At 55.4% G+C, this 23489-nt stretch overlaps 5 protein-coding genes across 5 annotated transcripts; 4 read left to right on the forward strand and 1 right to left on the reverse strand.

Moving 5' to 3' along the window:
* Positions 1–2304: 2304 nt before the first annotated feature.
* On the forward strand, positions 2305–3246 carry INS49_010889 (uncharacterized protein; the record flags this gene model as incomplete). Its single annotated transcript, XM_043171611.1, has 1 exon — positions 2305–3246. The coding sequence occupies one exon, from the start codon at positions 2305–2307 to the stop codon at positions 3244–3246; it is 942 nt and encodes a 313-aa protein (XP_043023356.1).
* Positions 3247–3850: 604 nt separating this feature from the next.
* INS49_010890 (uncharacterized protein) lies at positions 3851–5353 on the reverse strand (the record flags this gene model as incomplete). The annotated part of the gene is made up of 2 exons (XM_043171612.1): positions 3851–4137; positions 4210–5353. The coding sequence occupies 2 exons, from the start codon at positions 5351–5353 to the stop codon at positions 3851–3853; spliced, it is 1431 nt and encodes a 476-aa protein (XP_043023357.1).
* A 2209-nt stretch (positions 5354–7562) lies between these two features.
* INS49_010891 (uncharacterized protein) lies at positions 7563–11856 on the forward strand (the record flags this gene model as incomplete). The annotated part of the gene is made up of 5 exons (XM_043171613.1): positions 7563–7741; positions 7847–10424; positions 10494–10733; positions 10791–11171; positions 11236–11856. The coding sequence occupies 5 exons, from the start codon at positions 7563–7565 to the stop codon at positions 11854–11856; spliced, it is 3999 nt and encodes a 1332-aa protein (XP_043023358.1).
* Positions 11857–13814: 1958 nt separating this feature from the next.
* Positions 13815–20366, forward strand: INS49_010892 (uncharacterized protein; the record flags this gene model as incomplete). Its single annotated transcript, XM_043171614.1, has 13 exons — positions 13815–14040; positions 14141–14163; positions 14218–14250; positions 14405–14488; positions 14577–14907; positions 14987–15753; positions 15843–16051; positions 17323–17660; positions 17737–17888; positions 17941–19213; positions 19278–19847; positions 19900–20075; positions 20151–20366. The coding sequence occupies 13 exons, from the start codon at positions 13815–13817 to the stop codon at positions 20364–20366; spliced, it is 4398 nt and encodes a 1465-aa protein (XP_043023359.1).
* Positions 20367–20968: 602 nt separating this feature from the next.
* Positions 20969–22388, forward strand: INS49_010893 (uncharacterized protein; the record flags this gene model as incomplete). The annotated part of the gene is made up of 3 exons (XM_043171615.1): positions 20969–21030; positions 21096–21916; positions 21994–22388. The coding sequence occupies 3 exons, from the start codon at positions 20969–20971 to the stop codon at positions 22386–22388; spliced, it is 1278 nt and encodes a 425-aa protein (XP_043023360.1).
* Positions 22389–23489: the final 1101 nt, after the last annotated feature.

The raw sequence follows: 23489 nt of genomic DNA on the forward strand, positions 1-23489 counted from the left end.
TGCGAAAGCTCGGTTGTGAGACAATAGCTTGTGTGAACCAGTTTGAGTACAAGAATGTCCGTGTCTTCAGCCACAGCTTCTTCGAATGGATAACTTGGAAAATTCACCGTAGGCATGTAAAGTATTCGTGGCAAGCATATGCATCAGCTTACCGCATGGGAGATATGGCTGCTGAGCTGAGGGAGAGGACAAATTGTGACAGCTCTTAGGGAAGGCAAACTTGAGATAGATCGAGCTTGGATTTTCTGCTCTTGCCGTTGGTGGCTTCCCACTAATTCATGTGTAGGTTACCAAGGGGGAAGATTCAGCTTTCTGCGCCGCAGATATGCCAGGAAATGTCACAGATCTTGAAGCTCGCAAGTTCCAAGGAAGTCGCAGCCCAGCGACTGCCAGAAACCTTCCGTGTAGGCTTAATTGGCTGGGGATCCTTTGCTGGAATATCGGGTCCTACGCTCAGTCAAATGAGATACTCTCCAGTACCTGCTGCATTCTACAAGGCGTGGCCGTTGGCCCCCCGGTGGAGTTACTCTCATATGCAATCAAACGTATCGAAATGGCGCTAGTAACCTGCATTTAACACCTCGCATCAAAAACCATCCTCACTTCGTTTTTCACATATTTTCACCTCCCATACAATGAATACCTTCTTAATTTAATTATACTCTATATTAAATGATAGCTACTTCTTTTTTAATTTTTTTAATATCTATTTAAGGAGGGCGGAGGAAATATTAAAGGTATGATATATATTAATGTTAAATTTTAAAGAAAATTTTAAAATTTTAAGGAAGGTGTATTTTTAAGCAGAAATAATTAAATTTACTTTAGGTTTCCTAGTAACTTTAATATAACTCTTTAATTTTACCCTTTTTAAATTTAACTTTAACTTTAAACGTAAATTCCTCCTCTTTTATATACTTAATTTTATAACAAAAAGAAGGAATGAAATTAAAAAAAAAGCAGCTTTCTTCTCATATATATTTTAAATAAATTAAAGCTAAATTAAAAAGTACGTATAAAAAAGGTGCGAGGTATCAAATGCAGACCACTAGCGCCATTTCGATACGTTTGATTGCATATGAGAGTACGTAAGCAGACTCGACTTGGCTTATCGATTAAGCTGACTTGCCTCGGCTACATCAACTGCCGACTGGCGGCCCGCTACACTGGGCGTGCGTTGCGCCCGACCAGTCCGTCGTCACTACAAGTCAGTGATTCGCTGACACAACGGCCTCGCGTGTCGCAAACAGTCTCAGCATCGACTCCACGGAGGCCAAGACATCTCGCGCCTCCCTGGTTCTTGACGGGCTCTCTGATCAGTTCCTCCCATCGCCTACATGGTCTCCTCACAGCTCGAGCCGGCTGAAGATGCCTCCTCCAAACACTCCCAATGAGCCCTCGGGCGCGAGCTCGCCGACCTCGACCCGCCCCTCAAGAACCCACGCAGAGCCTTCCCGAACCTCAACGCGCACGTTCTCGTCAGACAGCTTCGTACGTGACCTCGAAACCATCTTGGCCGGTCCGTCCAGTCCTGCCGGCTCGGCCTCCGGATCAGCAACTCCCTCCATGTCCACCACACCGATCAGTGCCTTCGAGCAAGAATATCCGGGAATACACTTTTCGCAGCTATACGACCGTTCGCCGCCACGACGGTCCGTCCGGGTCGTGATGAATTCCAACATGTCTGGGCCAGGGTGGACTCCCACGTACCTGCCACTCCAAACCCCCGAAAACGAGACGGACAGTCAGTCTCCTTCTGATGAGGCGAATTCGGCAGGCGACAGCACTGCTTCTGCACCTCGAATTGATTGGCAGGGTCTCGAATACACTAGTCAGGTGGACGACAACCTGTTATGTGGAATCTGCAAAACCCCCTACTACAAACCTTTGACAACCAAAGCCTGCGGACACACTTTCTGCGAGGCTTGCCTCTACCAGGCGTTGGAAGAAGCAAGAGGTCGGTCTCGAAATCGTGCGCCTTGTCCGCTGTGCCGGACAGAGCTGAATGTTGGGGGAGAACGGGGGGCGCGCAGGTTCATTCGCGTCGTGGAAGTGAGCGCCCAGTTGGACCGGCTGGAAGTCAAATGTCCCAACGACACGCAGCTCTGCAAGTGGACCGGCCCGCGATCGAATGCCGAGGCACACGTGCACAATGACTGCGACTGCACACTATGCCCCTGTGCAGATAGCAGCTGCGGGAAGACGATAATCCGTAAGAGCCGTGGCACCGTCTGTCGGCATCACGAGGGACCGTGCGCCTACTGCGAGGAGACTATCGACCTGTCCACGGAGTTCCGACACCACATGATTGCTTGTGCTAAGTACAGGGTGTCATGCGAGTACTGTGGCGAAGAGGTCGCGCGAGACCTGCTCGCGGCGCATGCAGACGCCTGCAGTGTTGAATTGACTGCTTGTTCGTACTCGAAACTGGGTTGCTCGTTCTCATCCCCGCGCAAGGACGTCCTCGAGCACGAGAAGACCTGCGACCGTGGCGCGTTCATGGAACTTGTTGATGGCCTTGAGAAGCGGCTGAAAGCCGACATGAACGAGATGAAGGACTCCTTGACAAATCAGATGGAGCAAAAGATACAGCTTCAGAAACGTCAAATGGATACCAGACTCCAGGAGATACAGGACGAGTTGCAGGAGGAACGAAGGAAGGGAGAAGAACTCGCCCAGAAAGTGTCCAGGCTTGCGAGTGGCGATCTAAGGCTCTCACGATACAGAGACCCAGCAGCCAGTAGCACAACGGACGACGACGCCACGAACGAAGCGAGCCGCTCCTCACTGCCAATGCCGGAAGGCTCCGACTTCGAGCAGGCTGAGTACATGTTCCGCATGTTCGACGAACTGGACACACGCATCTCCAACATCTCAAAGGCACTGATCGACCAGGACGCCCGGCAGTCGGTCAGGGTGATGACCGAGCTCATGCCCGTCAAGGAGCAACTGGTTGAGGCCCGCAGCCAGCTCGGGGTCATGGGTATGCACGTGCGCTGGCTGATGGACCTACAGCGTTCACGTCAGAGGCAGGCCACCGACGTCGTGGGCGGTATGGGCGCCGGCGGCGGTACCGCCTCCTCCGGCTCGTCTGCTACCACCACCGGCAACGCGCAGTCGGCCTCGGGACAGGCGGCTTCGGAGAGCAGCGGTGGCAGCGGCGGCAGCAGTGGTTCTGCCGAGCCTGCTGTGGGCATTTCGCGGCGCGTGAGTGATCGTGTCAGCCCTGTGCGCCCGAGCTTGTGAGGTGCTTGGTCAATATCCGGCACATCGATGGGTTTTTGCTTTGCAACAAGCCGCTCGTGATGAGGGTGATTTTCCAGGTCTTTTTTGGTGGACAGTTTGTTCGGATGGGGGTTTATGGCATTATTGATATTTCCTCGGTACTTGGAATCGGAAACTGGCTGGCGCAAACAAGGGGTCACGGAAATACCTACTTGAAAGGATGATACCCCGTAGCTTGACGAGAAATATAGTTCTTGATGATTACCTAGCTTGGTGAACGACGTGGACAAGCTAGGCGCCTCACCAGTGGATGCTCTTTTGCCGTGTTGTCACCAGAGGGGGTCCTTGCAAGCTCCAATTCTGCTCATGTAGCAAGACATGCGTACGAATGAATTCAAGCTGCTATCAAAATGTCTAGACAGGTTTGTTCGCCCAATGACCCAAAAAGTCCGCCAGCTGCTGGCGGACTTCAAATTCGGAACCGCGGGTCCCAACAAGTCGCTTCGGGGTGTAATAGTCCGCTGCGAATTCAGCCCACACTGCATGCACCATGCAGGTACGCAGCCCGCTTGGTCATCCCCCGCCACATCCCCATGTGCTCCAATCCCAGACGCCGCAAAGTCTACTACACCTTGGAGAAATGCAGGCTCTGCGTGTAGCAGTAGCTGAGCAGGCCCTGCTTGCCCATCTCGCCGCCCAGGCCGCTGTCCTTCATCCCTGAGAAGTAGGCGTTCTCGTTGGGCAGCTCGAAGGTGTTGATGTAGACGGAGCCGGCCTCGATCCTCCGCGCGAGGCTCTCGGCGCGGGCGAGGTCCTTGGCGTACACGGCGGCGGCGAGGCCGGCGTTGTCCAGGTTCGCGCGGGAGAGGACGTCGTCCTCTTCGCGCCACTTGAGGATCGGGATGACGGGGCCTTTGTTTTATTCTGTCAGTTTCGTGATATTCCCCTATACGTGTAGGCAACTTTCGAGCCAGGGATACTTACCGAACTGCTCCTCCTGCACTACCAGGGCGTCCTCCGGAGGATTCACGACCACCGTCGCAGGAACCCAGAATCCGCTCGCGGGGACCTTGTCAGCGTCGACGGCCTCCACGCGCAGGTCCCGCTGCTTCGCGTCGGCGATCACCCTCGTGACGGTGTCGTACTGCAGCTTGTTGGAGACGGGGCCGAAGATGGTGGGCACGCCGGCGTCCTCGACGATGCGGAACTTGTCGCGGGTCTCTGCGACGAAGCGGTCGAGGAAGTCGTCGTAGATGTCCTCGTGGACGTAGATGCGCTTGGTGGCGACGCACATCTGGCCGGCGTTGAAGAAGGCGCCCGTGGAGGTCTTGGTGACGGCCTCGGCGACGTCGACGTCCGGGCAGACGATGGCGGCGTCGTTGCCGGCCAGCTCGAGGGTGACCTTCTTGAGGGTCGAGGCGCAGCTGGCCATGACCTTCTTGCCCGTGCTGGTCTGCCCCGTGAAGGAGATCTTGGCGATGCCCGGGTGGGTGGTCATGACGGCGCCGAGGTCCGCGCCGCCGTTGACGGCCTGCAGCACCCCCGGCGGGAGCACGGGCACGCACAGCTCGACCAGGCGCAGCACGGCGTACGGGGTGAAGGGCGAGGGCTTGACGATGCAGCAGTTGCCCGTGATCAGGGCCGAGGCGATCTTGAGTGTGGACAGGATGACGGGGAAGTTCCAGGGGCAGATGGCGCCGACGACGCCGAGGGGCGGGTGCGTGGCGACGATCTTGACCTTGTCGTCCTCGTGCTGCACGTGGTCCTCGAGCGCCTGGCTGATGATGGCCTCGATCTGGCGGCCCGTGTTGCCGATCTCGATCTGGCCCATCAGCGACGACTTGCCCGTCTCGCGCATCGCGTACTCGGCCAGCTCGGCCTGGTTGCCGTTCACCACGTCGACGACCTTGCGGAGGGCATCCTGGCGCTCGGCCACGGTCGTCCGCCCCCACGTCTTGAAGGCCTTGTTGGCGGCCTCGATGGCCTCCTCGAGGTCCTGCGTGGTAGCTATTGGGGCATCCCAGAGCGGCTGTCCTGTCCGTGGGTCGGTCACCTGGTGAGAACTGGAGGCGGATCGCTTCTCGCCATTGATGATGTTGTAGAACTTGGGACTCTCGAGGCTGCCCATCTTGAAGCTTGCTCTCGCTGTATTTTGTGGTGCTTGAGGGATTTCCTGTGGGTTTTACTTTCCTGGGTGATGGGTGCGAGCGAGCGAGACAGGCGTTTGGTGCTGAGCACAAATGTTCCTTATATGTATGTTCTTGATATTGAGAGGGAAATAACTAGCTTTCCAGGAGATAGGAGGTGAGGTCTCTTATGCAGTCCCAACCACGGCTCCCAAACATATTGAGCTTCATCGGGCGTCTGGGCAATATGGAACTTGTGCACATTGACTGCCACTCCAGGGTCCACTGGGGTCGTATCCAAGGGCTTGGGACCCTCAAACTTCCCAATCATCCGCCCGCGGCAAAACAGACCTGGAAACTTGTCCATGGCCCGCCAGGTCCAGCCGATAGTATCACGCGGGGTAGTTTGGATCGGGGGGTAAATGTGCCGCCGTGTGTTTCCAATCCCCATAGCTGGGCACTCGAGGCATTCTAGTTTCAACTCTAAATTGCTAGATCAGAGCTGTGGCGCCCTTGGTGCCCTGCTGCGTCTGGGGAGAAGGTTTCCTGAAACCTGGGGAACGGCTCCACAGCGCTGGCCTCTTGTGTAGATTGCAGCAGGCTGGCGCCCAGGTCATCTGCTACATGGGTTCTGCCAGAGGCCCGGGGGGGCATCGTCGGGAAGTCTATCGGGCCTCATTTACTCGTTGAGATAGGCGAGGGCGGGCGGCGGGCTGTTTCGTCGCGCCCGAGGCTCGTTAGTCCCAGGCGGGCGGGACATCTTTCATCCCATCAATCTGCCCTTCTTGTGGGCCGCGACAGGGCGGGAGGGACCCTAAGCAAGGAAGGCCGCGAGAATATATATGTCAGCTCCTGAACTCTGTGTCTCTGGGTGCCACAAATGATCTGCCACAGACGCATCGAAGCTGAGATGAAGTGCCTCAAGCTCAAGCAGTGCCAGGCACTTTGCGCTTAAAAGCATGCGGGGGTCAGGGATGGGCAAGGCTGCAGGAGCCGCGGCATATCGCGCGCGTTGCAGCACAGCGCGCGGTGGGGTCTGGATTTGTCTGAGTTGAGAAGTGACAGCAACATGCAGTGAAGCAGAAGAACACCACTTGCGGCAAGAGGCCTTGATACACGAATGAAAGCATCTGTGGCCATGTCAAGTGTAGTCTTGCTCCTGATCTCAACTGTGAAGATTGTCTCTATCGCTCATGGCGAACCTGGACAGGTGGGGCTCAGTAGATAGATGCTGTATTAACGGATTGCCTGGCGTCCTGACAGAGACATGGTTCTAGGCCATTAACGATTCTGTTCAATCGTGTTGTCGTGGGAGGGCAGCATCTAAGGAGGATCTAGTGGGGAGCGGTCTCTTTAGAATGTAACTGCTCTCGGGGGAGAGCAACCCCTGCAGGCAGCAGGACATTGCAAGCAGGGCGAGTCGGTGGCTTCCGGACCGCATGGTCGGCCGGTCGCCGCCGGACGGGGCTCCCAACCGGCGGAGCGCAGGGGAGCTGGTGGGTGGGGAGGGGTGCTCCCCTAACGGACCTCGGGTTAATCGTGGTGGATCCTTGGTAGGCGTCCCTGCTCCTAATGCAATTGATAAGGAGGTGCTCAGCCAAAATGCTGAGTATACCCTCTCGATGATTGGTGATGAGATTTCAAATGTGCTGGTGTAATGATGTCTGGCTCAAGAGTAAACATTGCCTTCAACTGATAGGCACATGTAGATGGGCAGCGTTTTGTCGAGGAAGGCGCTCTGCAACGCACCTGCACCGTATCTCCCGTCCCGTGGCAAGCCGTTCCAGACCCGGCCGACCGTGCTGGTCCGTCTCCAACTTGCAGCTTAGTCTATCAAGCTCAGGCTCTACCCCAGGTTCCTCACTGTTATTACCAAAACGGTCGACTAAGACGGACGGCCGACGGCCAAATCCCGTTAGCCTTGTTTGATATCAACGTCGACCCTGTGATTGCTTGTCCATCTCTGACGTTGGACCTTGTGCCTATCACCGTCTTCCTTCTCACTTGCCCACTGCTTCTTTTTCTCCTCCTCTTCCTATTCCTATAGCTAGCTATCTTGCCTCGTGTTACCTTGGCATCGCTATCAAATTTTCTTCTGTCCTCGACCTGTCCTCACCGCCCGGATTGGTTTCATCGCAGCTGGCATAGCACAGCATACGCCCATGACCTGAATAGTCAACACCATCACAAAGGGTGGCAACCATCATCGATATGGCTCCCATCGCTCTCTCGCCCGAGCGTGCTGCCCCGCATATTGACTCTCTCGCAATAAATTTCGATGACACCATTCGCTTCTACTTGAACGGCACCCGTGTTGTGCTGGACGAGGTCGATCCCGAGGTCACCCTGCTGGAATATCTCAGGGGCATCGGACTCACCGGGACCAAGCTGTATGTCTGAATAAATTTTGTTTCCTCATTCATCAAATTGGCTTCTTTCTTAGTTACCACAAACAAGCCCCCAAACTGCTGTCCACCATACTGACTGTCTTCCAGCGGCTGTTCAGAAGGCGGTTGTGGTGCCTGCACCGTAGTGGTGAGCCAGTACAACCCAACCACCAAGGCCATTTACCATGCCAGTGTCAATGCCTGCCTCGCTCCACTAGCGAGCGTCGACGGCAAGCATGTCATCACAGTTGAGGGTATCGGGAATGTCAAGTCCCCCCATCCGGCCCAAGAACGCATCGCCAGGGGCAATGGGTCCCAGTGTGGATTCTGTACGCCTGGCATAGTAATGAGCCTTTACGCCCTGCTGCGTAACAATGATGCTCCAACCGACGAGGATATTGAGGAGGCATTCGACGGCAATCTGTGTCGATGCACCGGGTACCGACCCATTCTCGACTCGGCCAAGACCTTCAGTGCGACCGCTGGTTGTGGGAAGGCTAAGGCCAACGGTGGGAGCGGCTGCTGCATGGACAATGTGAACGGTGACGGTGCTGGTGCTGGGTGCTGTAAGAGCAAGAGCAACGGCCTGAACGAGGACGATCAACCGATCAAGAGGTTCACCCCGCCAGGCTTCATCGAATACAAACCCGACACCGAGTTGATCTTCCCGCCAACTCTCAAGAAGCACGAATTTAGGCCTCTTGTGTTCGGAAACAAGCGCAAGAAGTGGTATCGACCAGTCACGCTGGACCAGTTGCTTCAAATCAAAAGTGCCTATCCGGCCGCCAAAATCATCGGCGGAAGCACCGAGACGCAAATCGAAATCAAGTTCAAAGCCATGCAATATCCGGTCTCGGTCTATGTTGGAGACGTTGCTGAGCTGAGGCAGTATTCCTTCAAGGATGACTACGTTGAGATCGGGGGCAACGTCATCCTCACGGATTTGGAGAGAATATGTCAAGATGCCATAGCTCACTACGGCAAGGACAGGGCTCAAGTGTTTGATGCGATGTACAAACAGCTCAAATACTTCGCAGGTCGCCAGATTCGCAACGTTGGCACCCCAGCAGGCAACCTTGCCACCGCTTCTCCCATCTCTGACCTCAACCCAGTCTTCATGGCATCCGATGCGGTCTTATTTGCAAAGTCTGCTGAACGGACAACAGAAATACCCATGTCCGGATTCTTCAAGGGCTACAGGCGGACAGCCCTTGCGCCGGAGGATATCCTGGCGTCGATTCGCATTCCGCTCACCGTATCGGGACGCGAGTTCTTTAGAGCCTACAAGCAGGCCAAGAGGAAAGATGATGACATTGCCATAGTGACTGGTGCTTTGCGAGTCAAGCTCGACGAAAAGGGCGTCGTGGAGCAAGCCAACCTTTGCTTCGGCGGTATGGCGGCATGGACGACAGCTGCCAAACAGGCGAACGACTTCTTGGTTGGCAAGACATTCGCAGAGCTTGAAACTCTTGAAGGGGCCATGAACGCACTTGAGAAAGACTTCAATTTGCAGTTCAGTGTACCGGGTGGCATGGCTTCTTACAGGAAGGTACTGGCAATGAGCTTCTTCTACCGATTCTACCACGAAGTGATGCTCGGTCTGGGTGATATCAAGCACACTGACGAGCAGGCGGTGGAGGAACTCGAGCGAGACATCTCAACCGGTGAGACAGATGGCACTGCCGCTTTGGCCTATCAACAGACGATTGTAGGCAAGGCCAATCCTCACCTCGCCGCATTAAAACAGACGACAGGTGAAGCGCAATACACGGATGACATCCCGAAACTTGCGAACGAGCTTTCCGGCTGCCTTGTCCTGTCGACCAAGGCACACGCGAAAATCAAATCGGTTGACTACTCCGCTGCATTAGACATCCCAGGCGTAGTGGATTATATTGACCATAAAGATATGCCAAACAAGGAGGCGAATCATTGGGGCGCACCGCATTTCGAGGAGGTATTTTTGGCCGAGGATGAGATTTTCACCGCTGGCCAGCCTATCGCTTTGATTCTAGCAACCTCGCAGCAGAAGGCAGCGGAGGGTGCAAGAGCGGTCAAAGTTGAATATGAGGAGCTCCCCGCCATCTTCACCATGGAGGAGGCAATCGAAAAGAACAGCCTCTTCAACTTCTTCAGAGAAATCAAGAAGGGAGACACAGAGGAGGCCTTCAAGAACAGCGATTACACCTTCAGTGGTGTCGCTCGGATGGGCGGACAGGAACATTTCTACCTCGAGACAAATGCATGTGTCGCAATACCAAAACCGGAGGATGGCGAGATGGAAATCTGGTCGAGCTCGCAGAACTGCAACGAATCCCAAGCATACGCATCCAGAGTCCTGGAGGTCCAGGCCAACAAGGTTGTCGTCAAGGTAAAACGTCTTGGTGGCGGCTTTGGTGGCAAGGAGACACGCTGTATCCAACTGAGCACAATTCTCGCTCTCGCGGCTCAAAAAACGCGCAGACCAGTTCGATGTATGCTGACGCGCGAGGAGGACATGGTCACGTCCGGTCAGCGCCATCCCTTCCTGGGAAGATGGAAAGTAGGCGTCAACAAAGACGGCAAGATCCAAGCTCTCGACCTGGACATTTTCAATAACGGCGGCTGGAGCTGGGACTTGTCAGCGGCTGTGTGTGAGCGCGCTATGACGCACTCGGACAATTGCTACCTGATCCCGAATTTCCACGTGCGTGGGCGGATTTGCAGGACAAACACAATGTCGAACACAGCCTTTCGCGGGTTTGGTGGACCACAGGGGCTTTTTATTGCCGAGTCCTACATGAGCGAGGTTGCTGATCGACTGGACATACCCGTCGAGAGGCTCCGGGAAATAAACATGTACAAAACCGAGGAGGAGACTCATTTCAACCAAAAGCTAACGGATTGGCACGTACCACTTATGTACAAGCAAGTCCAGGACGAAGTGCAGTATGCGAAGAAAAGGGAAGAAATCTCGAAGTTCAACGAGAGTCACAAGTGGCGCAAGCGAGGCCTAGTAAGTTCCTATCACCACTTCACGAGTGTATCACAAGTACTGACTGGCGACACGTAGGCCATCATCCCCACGAAATTCGGCATCTCCTTCACTGCTCTCTGGTTTAACCAGGCTGGTGCCCTGGTGCACATCTACCACGATGGGTCTGTCCTAGTGGCACACGGTGGCACGGAAATGGGCCAGGGTCTTCACACGAAGATGACTATGATTGCGGCGGAAGCTCTCAAAGTCCCTCTGGATAACGTCTTCATCTCTGAGACAGCAACCAACACGGTAGCCAACGCGAGTGCCACAGCGGCATCAGCTTCATCTGATCTCAACGGCTACGCGATATACAATGCGTGTGAACAGCTCAACGAGCGCCTTGCCCCGTACCGGGAGAAGCTTGGCCCAGACGCAACGATGAAGGAACTCGCCCATGCGGCATATTTCGACCGCGTCAACCTCTCAGCACAGGGCTTCTACAAGACCAGAAATCGGTTACACTTGGGGTGAGAACAAGGGAAAGATGTACTTCTACTTCACGCAGGGCGTCGCAGCCGCCGAGGAGGTGGAGATTGACACGCTCACGGGGACATGGACTTGCCTGCGTGCAGACGTCAAGATGGACGTGGGGCGGTCGATCAACCCGTCCATCGACTACGGTCAGATCCAGGGTGCATTCGTACAGGGCATGGGGCTGTTCACGATGGAGGAGTCTCTGTGGCTGCGCAACGGGCCGCAGGCGGGCAATCTGTTCACCCGGGGCCCTGGCGCGTACAAGATCCCCGGATTCCGCGACGTGCCACAAGTGTTCAACGTCAGCTTGCTGAAGGACGTGGAGTGGCAGGACCTGAGGACCATCCAACGTAGCCGCGGCGTGGGCGAGCCGCCGCTTTTCATGGGCAGTGCGGTATTCTTTGCCATCCGCGACGGGCTCAAGGCTGCGCGGAGGCAGTATGGGGTGCAGGCGAGGACGGTCGCCGAGGGAGCGGCCGATGTTGACCCGAGGGATGACGGGCTGCTGAGGCTGGAGAGCCCGGCGACGTCAGAAAGGATCCGGCTGGCGTGTGTGGATCCCATCATGGAGAGGGCGAGAGTGTTGCCCAAGGAAGGGGAGAAGAGCTTCTTCATTGCTATCTGATCTCGAGTGATGCGCGTGCTGGAGTCTTTGCCGCGACTACTTGAGGATGGACATCATCTAGGTTGTAGCCTACGTCTGTTATCATACATCCAAGTCTCGGGAATACCGCACGGCCGGGAATCCTTCCGGACCGGCGTCCAATAATCCACCGAGCAAGATGATGACTTGAAAATCCAGCTTGGATTTCTGGGCGTCTTACGAGAGGAGCAGTCATCGACTCATCCGTGCAGCAGAGTAAATGGGCGGTAAAGCAGTTGGTTGGGCCTCGGTAATGCAGCTCCAAGCGGCGTGGCAGAGATCTTGACCTGACGCAGCACTCTGTTGCACATGTCAGTTTTGGGTATTCGGGGTGTGGTTCGTGTGAGAGAATCGGAATCCTGACATGTGTGTTGATTCGGCGGTTGAGGCCGGCTGTATGCTTTGGGCGGACCGAGGGAGTACCTATACCTAATACACCGACCGGACTGCCCATACACAATGAGTCAAAATAGATGCAACGGTCTAGCCTTCCTAGTTAGTCTCTTATTACAGTAGACCCAAAAGTAGCTGATTCCTTTTTTTCATGGGCTTACGGCAGCGGCGGCAATGTGGACTTGGCAGACCTCACAGGCCGCGCAGGGAAACCCCCAGACGCCTCCACAGCCAAGGGCTGCTTTTTTTTTTGCTGGCACTGGTGCCGCTGCAATGCACCTCTGGAGGCCCAGTGATCGAGGATCGACTGCGCAGCCAAGCTTCATGGCATCCGAGCCCTGCTGTTGCCAGAGTCTCGGGTCCCCTTCCCACTGACGTTGTTGCAGTCGCTGGTGCAGGGCAAGGCGTTGCTCGGAATGGGATGGGTCCCAGGGCGCGCCGTCTCAGATCCATCACAACACATCGCATCGCATTGGCTGCCAGCCAGCCTGGCCCATTCCGTTACTAAGGTAATGTGCGCGGGGCTCACCAGCGACCACATGGCAGCTGAGATGTGAGTGTGTAAGCCGTGCAGATGGGGGAGACACAGAGATGGAGAGGGATTACGGCATGGAAGGGCAGGACTGGGCGGGCCAAGGTCCCACTGCAGGACCCCAGGTCATCTCGTGTCGGTTCCCCCAAGATCCAAGAGGGTCCCCAACATGGACAACAATAAACGTTGTTTGCAGAGAAGGTTTGAACTCTGTCCACCACCAGACCAGGCCCACCCCCACCCCCCATGCCGCAGACTCAGTCAGCGCTTCTGTCATCGCAAACTTCCCCTGCTAGCCAAGGTTCAATGAGGTACCTACAAGGTAGTAGCAACGTAGGTGGTGGAGGTCTCAGCCCGGCAGCCCCACCCATCCGAACCTGGAGAGCCCCGGCTTGCCGCTCCCATTAGTAGACGCCTTCCGCTCGCGCGAGCCGGGCGGGCACAGGATCTTCCAGCCTCCTTGCCTCGCCCTGTTTCGCGCCGACCTTTTACACAGTAGGCAATCATCCTCCTCGACTGCCGTGCCTGTCCACCACTCATCACAACATCGCAAGCGCGCAATTGGCGTCGCACAGCCTGGGCGCGCAATCCCTCCCCTCCCAGCGATCCTGCCCTCGCACGCACACGACCCGTCCAGAGCCCCACTGCCGGGCGCATCGGCCCCTGCCTGCGATCTTGCCACGGCGCGGCCGGGTTCCAAAGGGCGATCTTCGTCGCTGTGGACGGGGACGCGACCCTCGGGAGGCTTGTGGTCGAATCATTCTGCTCGAGAGCTGCAGAGAGCCGCACTCCCTGCTCAAATGAGCCACGATCTCGACGCCCACTGCGTAACGTACAGACCCAATGGGACGAGGGCGCATTGAGTAACCCAGGAGCTGGAACTGGGAACTGGAAAGCAGGCAGGAAGAGAACGAGAAAAAAAAAGGGGAAGGGGTGAGCCAATCCAGGGGAAACCCGAAGGAAGCCAGGCGTGACGGCAGGAAGGACTGCTAGGAACGGGACGGGAACTCCAGCTATGGACAGGAAGAAGAAGAATGGCGCCAACGTCAGCGATGACCAGGAAACCAAGTCCGACAGAGACTCCAGGCCTGTGCCGGCGCACACCGTGTCGGGCGATGGAGATAGGGCGAGGGCCAGCACGAGCGCGAGCAGCGACAAGGGCAGCAGCAAAGCCCATTCGCATGCGCCAGACGACGCCAACAAGCAGGGCCCCCAGAAAAAGAGGCGCAAGGTCACTCATGGTACGGCCCTCCTTTTCCTGCTGCCCAAGCCCCACCTCCCTTTCTCCCGGGCTGCCTCGTCTTCCGCACGCTAACTCTGTGTTTCCGCGCGTTCCTACAGCTTGCGTATATTGCCGTCGATCTGTAAGTGAGGGAAACTCCCCGGTCTGGCCGGGCAATTGGCTGCCGTCGGCGTAGACTATTGCCATGGTCGAGGGCTACAGCAGCAAGGTGCCCAGTGGCACGCATGCGGCACGCCCCTTTTGGAGTGGGGGATAAAACAAGCGCATGGCTAATACAATTCTTCTGGACTGCCACAGCATATGACATGCGACCTCGTATGTAAGACCTTTTCCCTTATGTTCTCCCTCACCCCCCTTCCCAGCCCACCAAGGGCTGTTATGCCGTGCTGCGGCTGCACTGCGAGATTCGGCACGGCACGGGCACCGCGCGGCGCTGGCGCTGCACTGTATGTATCAACGAGGGCGAACACAAATATTGACCGCTGGGTGGCCCTTTGCTTTGAATAGGAGAGACCTTGTACGAGATGTATAAAGCGCAACATCGGCCATCTCTGCCACGACGAGCCCCGCGAGCATGACACCAAGAAGGCAAGGGGCAGCACAGCCGCGGGCTCAAATATGGACGAAACGGAATCCCAATCGGACATCGCGCACAGTGCCATGGACCAGACCACAAGCGCTGCTGTTGCTGCCGCCATGAGCGCCCCCTCCTTCGACGGGGGAGCGGCTGCTGCAGCCGCAGCTGCTGGTATCACGGCTGGTGCTGCGGGCTCACTGGGTCGGGGCAGCTCGATACAGCTTGTGCGACCGGCACAGCTCTCTGGGATGCAAGCCAGCGGCCTGGGCCGCGGCAACATGAACCAATGTAGGTCTCGTAAAATTACACAATGCGTCGTCGTCCTGTATCTCGCGTCCCCAAAACTGAAAGGACATCTCATTCACAGTTGCCGGCTTCTCGGATGCGTGGTTGACTGCCCAGAACCACCTCCAGGACGTGCACAGCTACCAGTCCAGTTACTTGATGGCCCCTGAGGTCAGCAACGAGTTCAATCTTCTCAACGAGTTCCTGAATAGTAGTCTCCTCGATGACGGCGGCCTCTTATCTGGCGACCTAGACCAAGGCACCACGAAAACACAGAACGATATGCTGCCAGGCTATGGCCTCAACCAGAGCAGCCTGCTCCCGCCGAGCGCACTGCCCGCAGGGTCCATGCCGCCGCCAGCCGACTCAGAACAAGGCGCACCCGCCACCCGACCGGCAGCGACCAACCCAGAGGACAAAAAGCGGCGCGAGGCCGCCGAGTTCTACCTCCAGGTCGCCGACCCGTCGGGGAACGACATGCCCGAGAAGCGGATGGAGCGGGTGCTGCTCTCCAAGTACGAGGCGGGCCTGCTGAGGCCGTTCAACTACATCCAGGGCTACAAGCGGCTCATGGACTACCTCGAGTCGCACATCCACGCGAGCTCCAAGCAGAAGATCCTGGCGCAGATCAACCGGTTCCGGCCAAAGTTCCGCGAGAAGGTGCAGCAGCTGACGGATATCCAGCTGGTGTATGTGGAGATGTGGTTCGAGCGCACGCTGATGGAGTACGACCGCGTCTTCGCCAGCATGGCGGTGCCGGCGTGCTGCTGGAGGAGGACGGGCGAGATCTTCAGGGGCAACAAGGAGATGGCGGAGCTGATCGGGGTTCAGGTCGAGGACCTGAGAGACGTATGTGCTTTCCGCTGACTGGTCGGACGCATCTTGGGCGTGCGCTACACCCAGCCCGAGTTCGATGGCTAACGCTCTTTCCTTTCCAGGGCAAAATTGCGCTGCACCAGATCCTCACAGAGGCCTCGGTGGTGCGATATTGGGAGGAGTTTGGCACGATTGCATTTGACCCATCACACGATACCCTTCTCACGGCGTGCGAGCTCAAGTCCCCCATCGATGAAGGCAAGGCGAAGGCCAAGTCCAAGGAGATCAAATGCTGCTTCTCGTTGAAGATCCGGCGGGATGACGCCAAGATGTAAGCCCGTCGGCCGCCCCCAGAACGCAACGCGACAACCTGATATGCTGACTCTTCCATCTCTGCAGACCGAGCTTGATCGTCGGGAACTTTTTGCCCCATGACCCTTCACACTGAGTGCCCGCATTGGGCGTAGGTAGCGAGCGAGCGAGTGGAGCCGCGACTGCTTGATTGTACATTGGAATTGGAGAAGGTGTAGGTACTGGACGGATGATGACAGCCCCACGAGCACGATGACAATACCCTTAATGCTTTAATCCCACGATGTTGCGGACGGGGGGGTGGAGCAGGGATAAGGAGAAGGGGGAATAGGAGGATGGGAGAGGCATACACTGCTTGCATATTATTGCACATGGAGTTTCTGGGCCCAGACAACCTCACTCGATCGGCTGCGGACTCTTGATTCTTGGTTCGGAAGGCGGGCATACAGATATGTCTGTACTCTACACACACACACATATATATATGGCAGGTGCCGCCAGGGTTGCAACCCGGTGCCTTCCCGTTGTGAGAGGCACAGCGGCTTCTGCTCTTGCTAGACGAAACACGCATCTCCTCCTCGGCCATTCCTTTTGCGCTTTCCTGGTCCGCTCGACTGGACGAGCAATTTCCTCCTTCGAACTTGTCGTGTGCACTTCCCTGGTCGAATTGACAAGACGTGTATTCTCTCTACTGATCTCTTTCCCCTACACTCTTCGGATCCACTTGACAGAACACGCATTTCCATCACGTTCTTCTCTTCTTCCGCCCTCCCCTGATCCACTAGACACATTACGGCGCAACTCGTTGGAAGACCATTGCGACTGCTTGATCTCTCGATAGGCCCCTCTGTGCGCATCTAAGGCCACCCCATTTCCTCAACGGCAGCGACGATCTGAAGCTCCTCGCATCACTGATGGCCGTCCTCTTCCAGCCTCCCTGCCCTCCTTCGCGTCTCGTCTCCAAGTCTGAGAGACCCATTTAGGAAGTCGCGGTGCGAGACACACCCCCAATACGCGAGCGCTCGCTGAGACCGTGCGTCAAGGAATCGAGCAGTCCCAATCACAATCCCAATCGCAGCGCAACTCAAGCTGGCCCGGCGAATTTCCGAGGAGAAAGCTTGACCAGCCATGCCGAAAGCCACGGAAACCGCGGACGGCGGTGATTCTGCTGCCGGCAAGTCAAGAAAGAAAGAAGCAATCCTCTGTATGGGATACCCTCAACACTCCTAGCCTAGCATGCCTCTTTCGCTTACACTGTCCTGCGACAGCTTTCACCTCTGACCTCCGCAGGCGCCTGCCGACCGACAAGGACGACTCAGCGGCCTCCCAGGCGCTCCTCAGTGAGGTCCAGAAGCAGACCCAGTCTCTTGGACGGTACTCGGACAAGCCACATCATGCCTTGCTGCATGATGAAGACCTGGAGTCGGAGGGAACCAGGCTATGGAATGTCTGCACGCGACTAAGCAGAGAGAACCCTGCCAAGTCCTCAGCAGGATTGAAGCTTGTTCTCTGGAGTCGAGTCCTCGCCTTCCACATTTTGCATTCGTGTCAATGGTCAACCAAGTCCACAGTCCCAGTCGCCTCACACCTCATGGGACTGGCTCTGAGAGTGGCGAAGTTGTGTATCGGTCCGCTGACTCCTATACCATTGCTCTTTCGAATGTAACTTTCCATTGTATAGCTGACCAGTTCTGTGTATGGCAGACGATGACGACGTCCAGAATACGAGGCTTATTCTACAGAAGGCCGCAGACTATCACCGCCGACTGCAGGACATGTCACCAACGATGCAATCGGAAGATACGGACCAGACTGTAGAGATGGAGGCTGAATGGACAGCGTTGCGGATTGCCCTGGTGTGTGATTTCTACTACCATCGTAAAATTTTGCAACTGACGAGGTCCCTAGGCCTGGAGAGACAACCAGCTCGATGTCGCCGAGCATCTGTTTGCCCAAGCAAATGACCTGCTGCGCAAGGTCAAGCCGGCCTCATCAAATAATATCATCGACATTTATTTCCAGATTGGTCGGGGAATGCTCTCGAAAGGCGACTCTGCCATGGCAGAAAAGTGGCTTCGGCGCGCTTGGGATGCTATTAATGGCCAGAGACTACAGGATCTGCCGCGTGATGCGGTTGAGCTCCGCATGGCAATAGTGCAGTCTCTCGTTACCGTTCTCCTCAATCTCCAGACAAATGAGAGCAACGAGAAAGCCCATAATATCGTCAAATACATCGAATCCGAGGTCGGTGATCAGCCAATTGTCTTGCTGCTCAACCTGGAAATCCTCAACAGGTCACCCGCGGAAGTCTTTGACAGTGAAGCATACGGCAACATACTTCGAAGAATGATACGAAGTTTTCATCCGAGTGAATCGAATTTCAGACTGTTGGCCCATCATATTCGGAAAGTCCATGCCAAAAGCCCTGGTCTCGGCTGTGCCATTCTCGACGAATTTCTTGCTTCTTTGATCAAGACCGGCCAGAGTGGTTGGATTGACAAGGCCGTGGTCACTCGAATTTTCATGACAACAAGCCAGCGAGATTTCGGTGGAAGCATCGATGAGGCCGAGAAAGCTCTGTCAAAAGTGGAAGAACCCGTCAGCGCCGATGCAGGCTTTTCAGCACACACCTTGATCTGGAAGAAAATCGAAGCCAATTATGGCCAAGGTCAGTATGAAATGGCCGAGAAATGGTGTCGATTGGCGCTCAGCCCGGTATTCTCCAACTCTGGGCCGTTGAACAGTTCCAAGATCCAGAGGAAGCTTCTTCTATGCGCCATGGCACGGAACGATGTCGATTCAGCCAAGTCGACATTTTACACCATGTCACGCGATGCTCAGGAAGATCCTATGACGCAGTATTTGATGTACAAGACTGCGGTACGCAGCGGGGATCGGGAATCGGCAGCAGGGCATCTTGAAGCGGTGGCAAAGGCGTCACCTGCACACATGCATTTCCTATATGCTTGTGTCGCGGATTCACAGCAAGTCAAAGACAGACTTATTGCCATTGACGCCCTGAAAGAGCTTGCGGATGTGTACGACTTTCAGAATCCAGGCCCAGTGCACTTGCCAGCCCTTCTCCGCTGTACTATTATGTTGCTTCACGGGCTCCTGGAGAGCGGAGACGAGGCACAGCGGCAATCTGTCGTCGTCGATTTATGTTGTGTCTTCGATGCAGGTGCGCTTTTGTCTCTTGCTCACTCATAAGAAGGCGCAAACTGACCCAATTTCTCCCCGTACAGTGGCTACAGCGGCTTATAAATCACCAGAAAACAAGAGCGGGAAGAAGCTATTCGACGTTCGAGAGTTGGAGTGGTTCTGCCAGAACTCATACAATCTCGGTCTGAAGCATGCGGGTGATTGGAGCCTCCGGAGCGTTGTTCAGATCTTGACGGCATGCGTCAACATCATTCAAGCTTTTCCAAACGATATTGGAGCAGAAGTGGCTGCAGATCTGTCCCTCAAGTCAATCTTTTGCAATTTTCTCATCTCATCTGCACTTGTGGCCCTTGCCCGGTCACAAGACAACCTGGAGAGGCAACTTCAAGACTACCTCATCATGAGAAAACATATCATGGCCGCTGATTCCGAGATTCAGGAGCGGATGGAGAGCCAGAGCCTTGATGAAGTTGCATCGAGAGACCTACTCAATAAGCTTGCATTGTTGCTGGCGTTCGACTTCGAGGCAGCTATGGCTTTGAAATGTTGGCAGGACCTCGGAGAAATCGTGTTGAAGGCTAGTACCTGCCAGAACATTGAGTCTTTCAAGACCATGGCAGACTGCATCTTGCGGGCTCATGTACCTACAGAACGTGAGTTTTCTTCTCATTCGAGTTCCTTGAAGCATTCTGATCGGTGTCACAGAACTATTCAGTGTTCTACGCAAGGTCATCAATCAGATCTCGGGGCTGCAAGACTGTGATCCATCCAAGCTCGCCAAGTATACCAGATGTCTGTTCCAGGCCGTTGCCCCGAGCAGTGACAATCTCGCAGGGATACTGTTGGACGAAGCCTGCAGGATGGCAAGTGATGCTCATGGGGTGAGTAGCGTCTGCGATGTGCAGCAGCGAAGACGAAAAACTCAAACACGAGATACTAATTGTCCCTGCTCCCAGACACCGGCGGCATGGCCCTCGGAAGAACTGGAATGGATGGCATCAGCGGCTTACAATCACTCTATCGATTTATGGGGGCAGGATGAGAGAAAAGGCTGCATGTGGTGGGCTCAGAAAGCGATGTCCATTGCCCACTTTTGCGATGACCAGGGACATTTGGAGGAAATGCTGCAGGGCAAATACGCGAAGCTCAGACTTAATGTCAATGGCGACTAGGTCGCTCAGCTTCGAGTTGTGGCAGCAGTCGTGTTCATCAAATGGGTGAGTCAATGTCTTCGCATACCAGGGTCACTCATGGTCCTGCATGATTAATTGATCCATCAGCAGGCTAACTTGATAGTGTTCAAGACGGTCTCCAGTATGCTGTCTTCTTACGTGCATAAATCCCTTCATTTGGTGCATTTCGCTGGCTTGCATTGCATCTCAGTTGCCGGTCATTGGTATTATGCAGTGACCTAGCCGGATAAGTGCACACAAATGCATGGCGCAATTATCAAGGTCACTTGCGCTACTGTGACCGTTCCGATCCCGGGACTCGACCCGACGTCGATGCCGAACTTAGTCCCGGCTGGCAACGGAGTCAAGGACAGGAAGTCTAATAAGCAAGCGGGATTAATCGAGACTTACTCACTCATTGCAATCACCTTTAAAACCTGGCTTTGTTCTTCTCATTGCATTTCCTCCGGTTAGATCACATGCGGGCGTTCGTTGGATCGGTCGGCGGGTCTTTTGGTAGAAGCATTATACAGAACCTTGCCAAGACAACAACAACAACAACAACAACAGCAGCAGCATCATCGCGCAGATTGTACTCAGCGATGGCTCCGACCGAAAAGATAAAGCCCGCTGCCCGTGTCGCGGGCAGCAGGCAAGATGTGTGGTGAGTAGATAATAGGCCTACGTGGCAATCTCCGTGTTGAGGAAACCTTCACTGACGCGGCCCAGGACCATCATCAATGAGGCAGCGACTGCATCACCCAACCAGCCTATTATCAATATGGGCCAGGGATTCTTCGGGTACAACCCGCCTAAGTTCATCCTGGACGCTGCAAAGGAGGCGCTGGATCGCGTGGAGTGCAACCAGTACTCGCCCACCAAGGGTCGGCCACGGCTCAAGAAGGCCATCGCCGACGCCTACTCACCGCACTGGGGCAGGAAGCTGAACCCGGACACAGAGGTGACTATCACGACAGGGGCTAACGAGGGCATGCTGAGCGCGTTCATGGCCTTCATTGAGCCGGGCGATGAGGTCATCATTTTCGAGCCCTTTTTCGACCAGTACATCAGCAACATCGAAATGCCGGGCGGCAAGATCGTCTACGTGCCCATGCACCCGCCCAAGGAAGGCGCCACAAAGACATCCTCTGCTGCGGAGTGGACCATCGACTTTGGCGAGCTTGAGCGCGCCGTGACGCCCCGAACTAAGATGATGGTCATCAACACGCCGCACAACCCCGTCGGCAAGGTCTTCTCCAAGGCCGAGCTGCAGAGGATCGCGGACATTTGCCTCAAGAACAACATCATCATCCTATCTGACGAGGTCTACGACCGCCTTTACTACACCCCGTTCACGCGAATCGCAACCCTATCCCCCGAGGTCGAGAAGATCACCCTGACTGTCGGCTCGGCTGGCAAGAATTTCTATGCCACCGGGTGGCGAGTAGGCTGGTTGATGGGTCCGGCCGAGCTGATCCAGTATGTTTCCGCGGCGCATACCCGGATATGCTACTCCTCGGTGTCACCGCTCCAGGAGGCTTGTGCTATTGGTGAGTGAACATGCCCCCCTACCATTCCCTCACAGATGGCGTATCCCAGTGTGACTGACTGATTCCCCTTGATTCAGGCTTTGAGAAGGCCGAGGCTGAGGAATTCTGGGATGAATGTGTAAAGGACATGAAGGGGCGGGTGGACCGATTCAATGAGGTGTTTGAGGAGCTGGGACTCCCCTACACGGAGCCCGAGGGCGGCTACTTCGTCATGGCCAATTTCTCAAAGGTCAAGCTGCCGGCCGACTACCCGTTCCCGCCACACGTGGCCAGCCGACCGCGCGACTTCCAGCTTGCTTGGTTCCTGATCCAAGAGGTCGGCGTTGCTGCCATCCCGCCAACTGAGTTCTACACTGATGCGAACTGCAAGATCGTTGAGGACTACCTGCGCTTCGCGGTCTGCAAGCCGGACGATGTGCTCGAGACGGCGAAGGAGAGGTTGAGGGGCCTGAAGAAATACATCCAGGAGTAGAGGGATACGTTTCCTGCTGGGGCAGTTCAATAGGGCCAAAAATAGATGATTAGTTTCACCTCAGCCGGAACTGGACATACGGGGACTTCCACACAGTAGTGGTATTCCATTGCCCAGATCCTGTGCCTTCGTTTTGCAAGCCGATTGCCTCCGAGCATAGCCTCAGGCTGATCTGCACTGCTGGTAATTGCCTGCATACCAGTGTCTGAATTTTCAGATGCCATGTCCAAGCTGGTTCAGCGCGAGCTATGAGCAAAGAAAGGAAGGGGTGGGGGTTCCCACGGCGACAATTCAACGACAGGACCCACTCTTGTCTTGGTGCCATCAAGGCATAGGACTGGACTCGCAGCTTAAAGACTGCGAGTTCAATTCAAGTCCATTGTGACCCCTCCTTTATCTCTCAGATGGCCCTGCTCGATATGGCTCACTGATTGTTACCAATCTTTGAGCCATCCTGGTGCTTGTCTACGATCTGGGCTATCTTGATCACAACATTGCCAATTTCCATCACAAACACGAGTTCGTCCGCCACAGCAACAGGACATTCTTCAGAATCCCTCTCAAATGCTTGTCCAGGTCCTTTTCCAAGTGTGCATCATTCAGTGCTGCTGCCCTCAGCAGCCTGGTCAACCATCTGGCACGAATCACTTCCTCTGTCAACAGCAAACATCAGAGCCTCGACGTGTATGCGTATGGCACACACGTGCAGTAAGGATATCAACACTGCCACAGTTAATTTTGAGGACCTTTGGCAAGCCTTTTCGGTGAAATGACTAGCCTCAGAGCTGAGAGGCATGAGTGGCAGCGTGCCATTCAGGGTATGAGCCCAAATGAAGCGCAGCCCTCACGTGTCTTTCCAGAATATATCTACGTCAATCTGGAAGATTTCATGAGGGCAGCAGACCCTTTCTGGGAGCCTGATCGTCCAACGACCTCCAGTTTGTACAAGGCGCGTGTGAGTGCCCAAGGACGGATCTTTTGCACACGGCGGATGCAGAGGTGGCTTCATACCCTTCCAGACCGGCCTGAAGCTCGCTCTGAACCACTTCCTCCTGAGCCGTGCCCTGAGCCACCTCCTATGCTCCAGCATCCAGGGAGCAT

The sequence above is a fragment of the Diaporthe citri genome, assembly GCF_014595645.1.
Source record: "Diaporthe citri strain NFHF-8-4 chromosome Unknown scaffold_5, whole genome shotgun sequence".
NCBI lineage: Eukaryota > Fungi > Ascomycota > Sordariomycetes > Diaporthales > Diaporthaceae > Diaporthe > Diaporthe citri.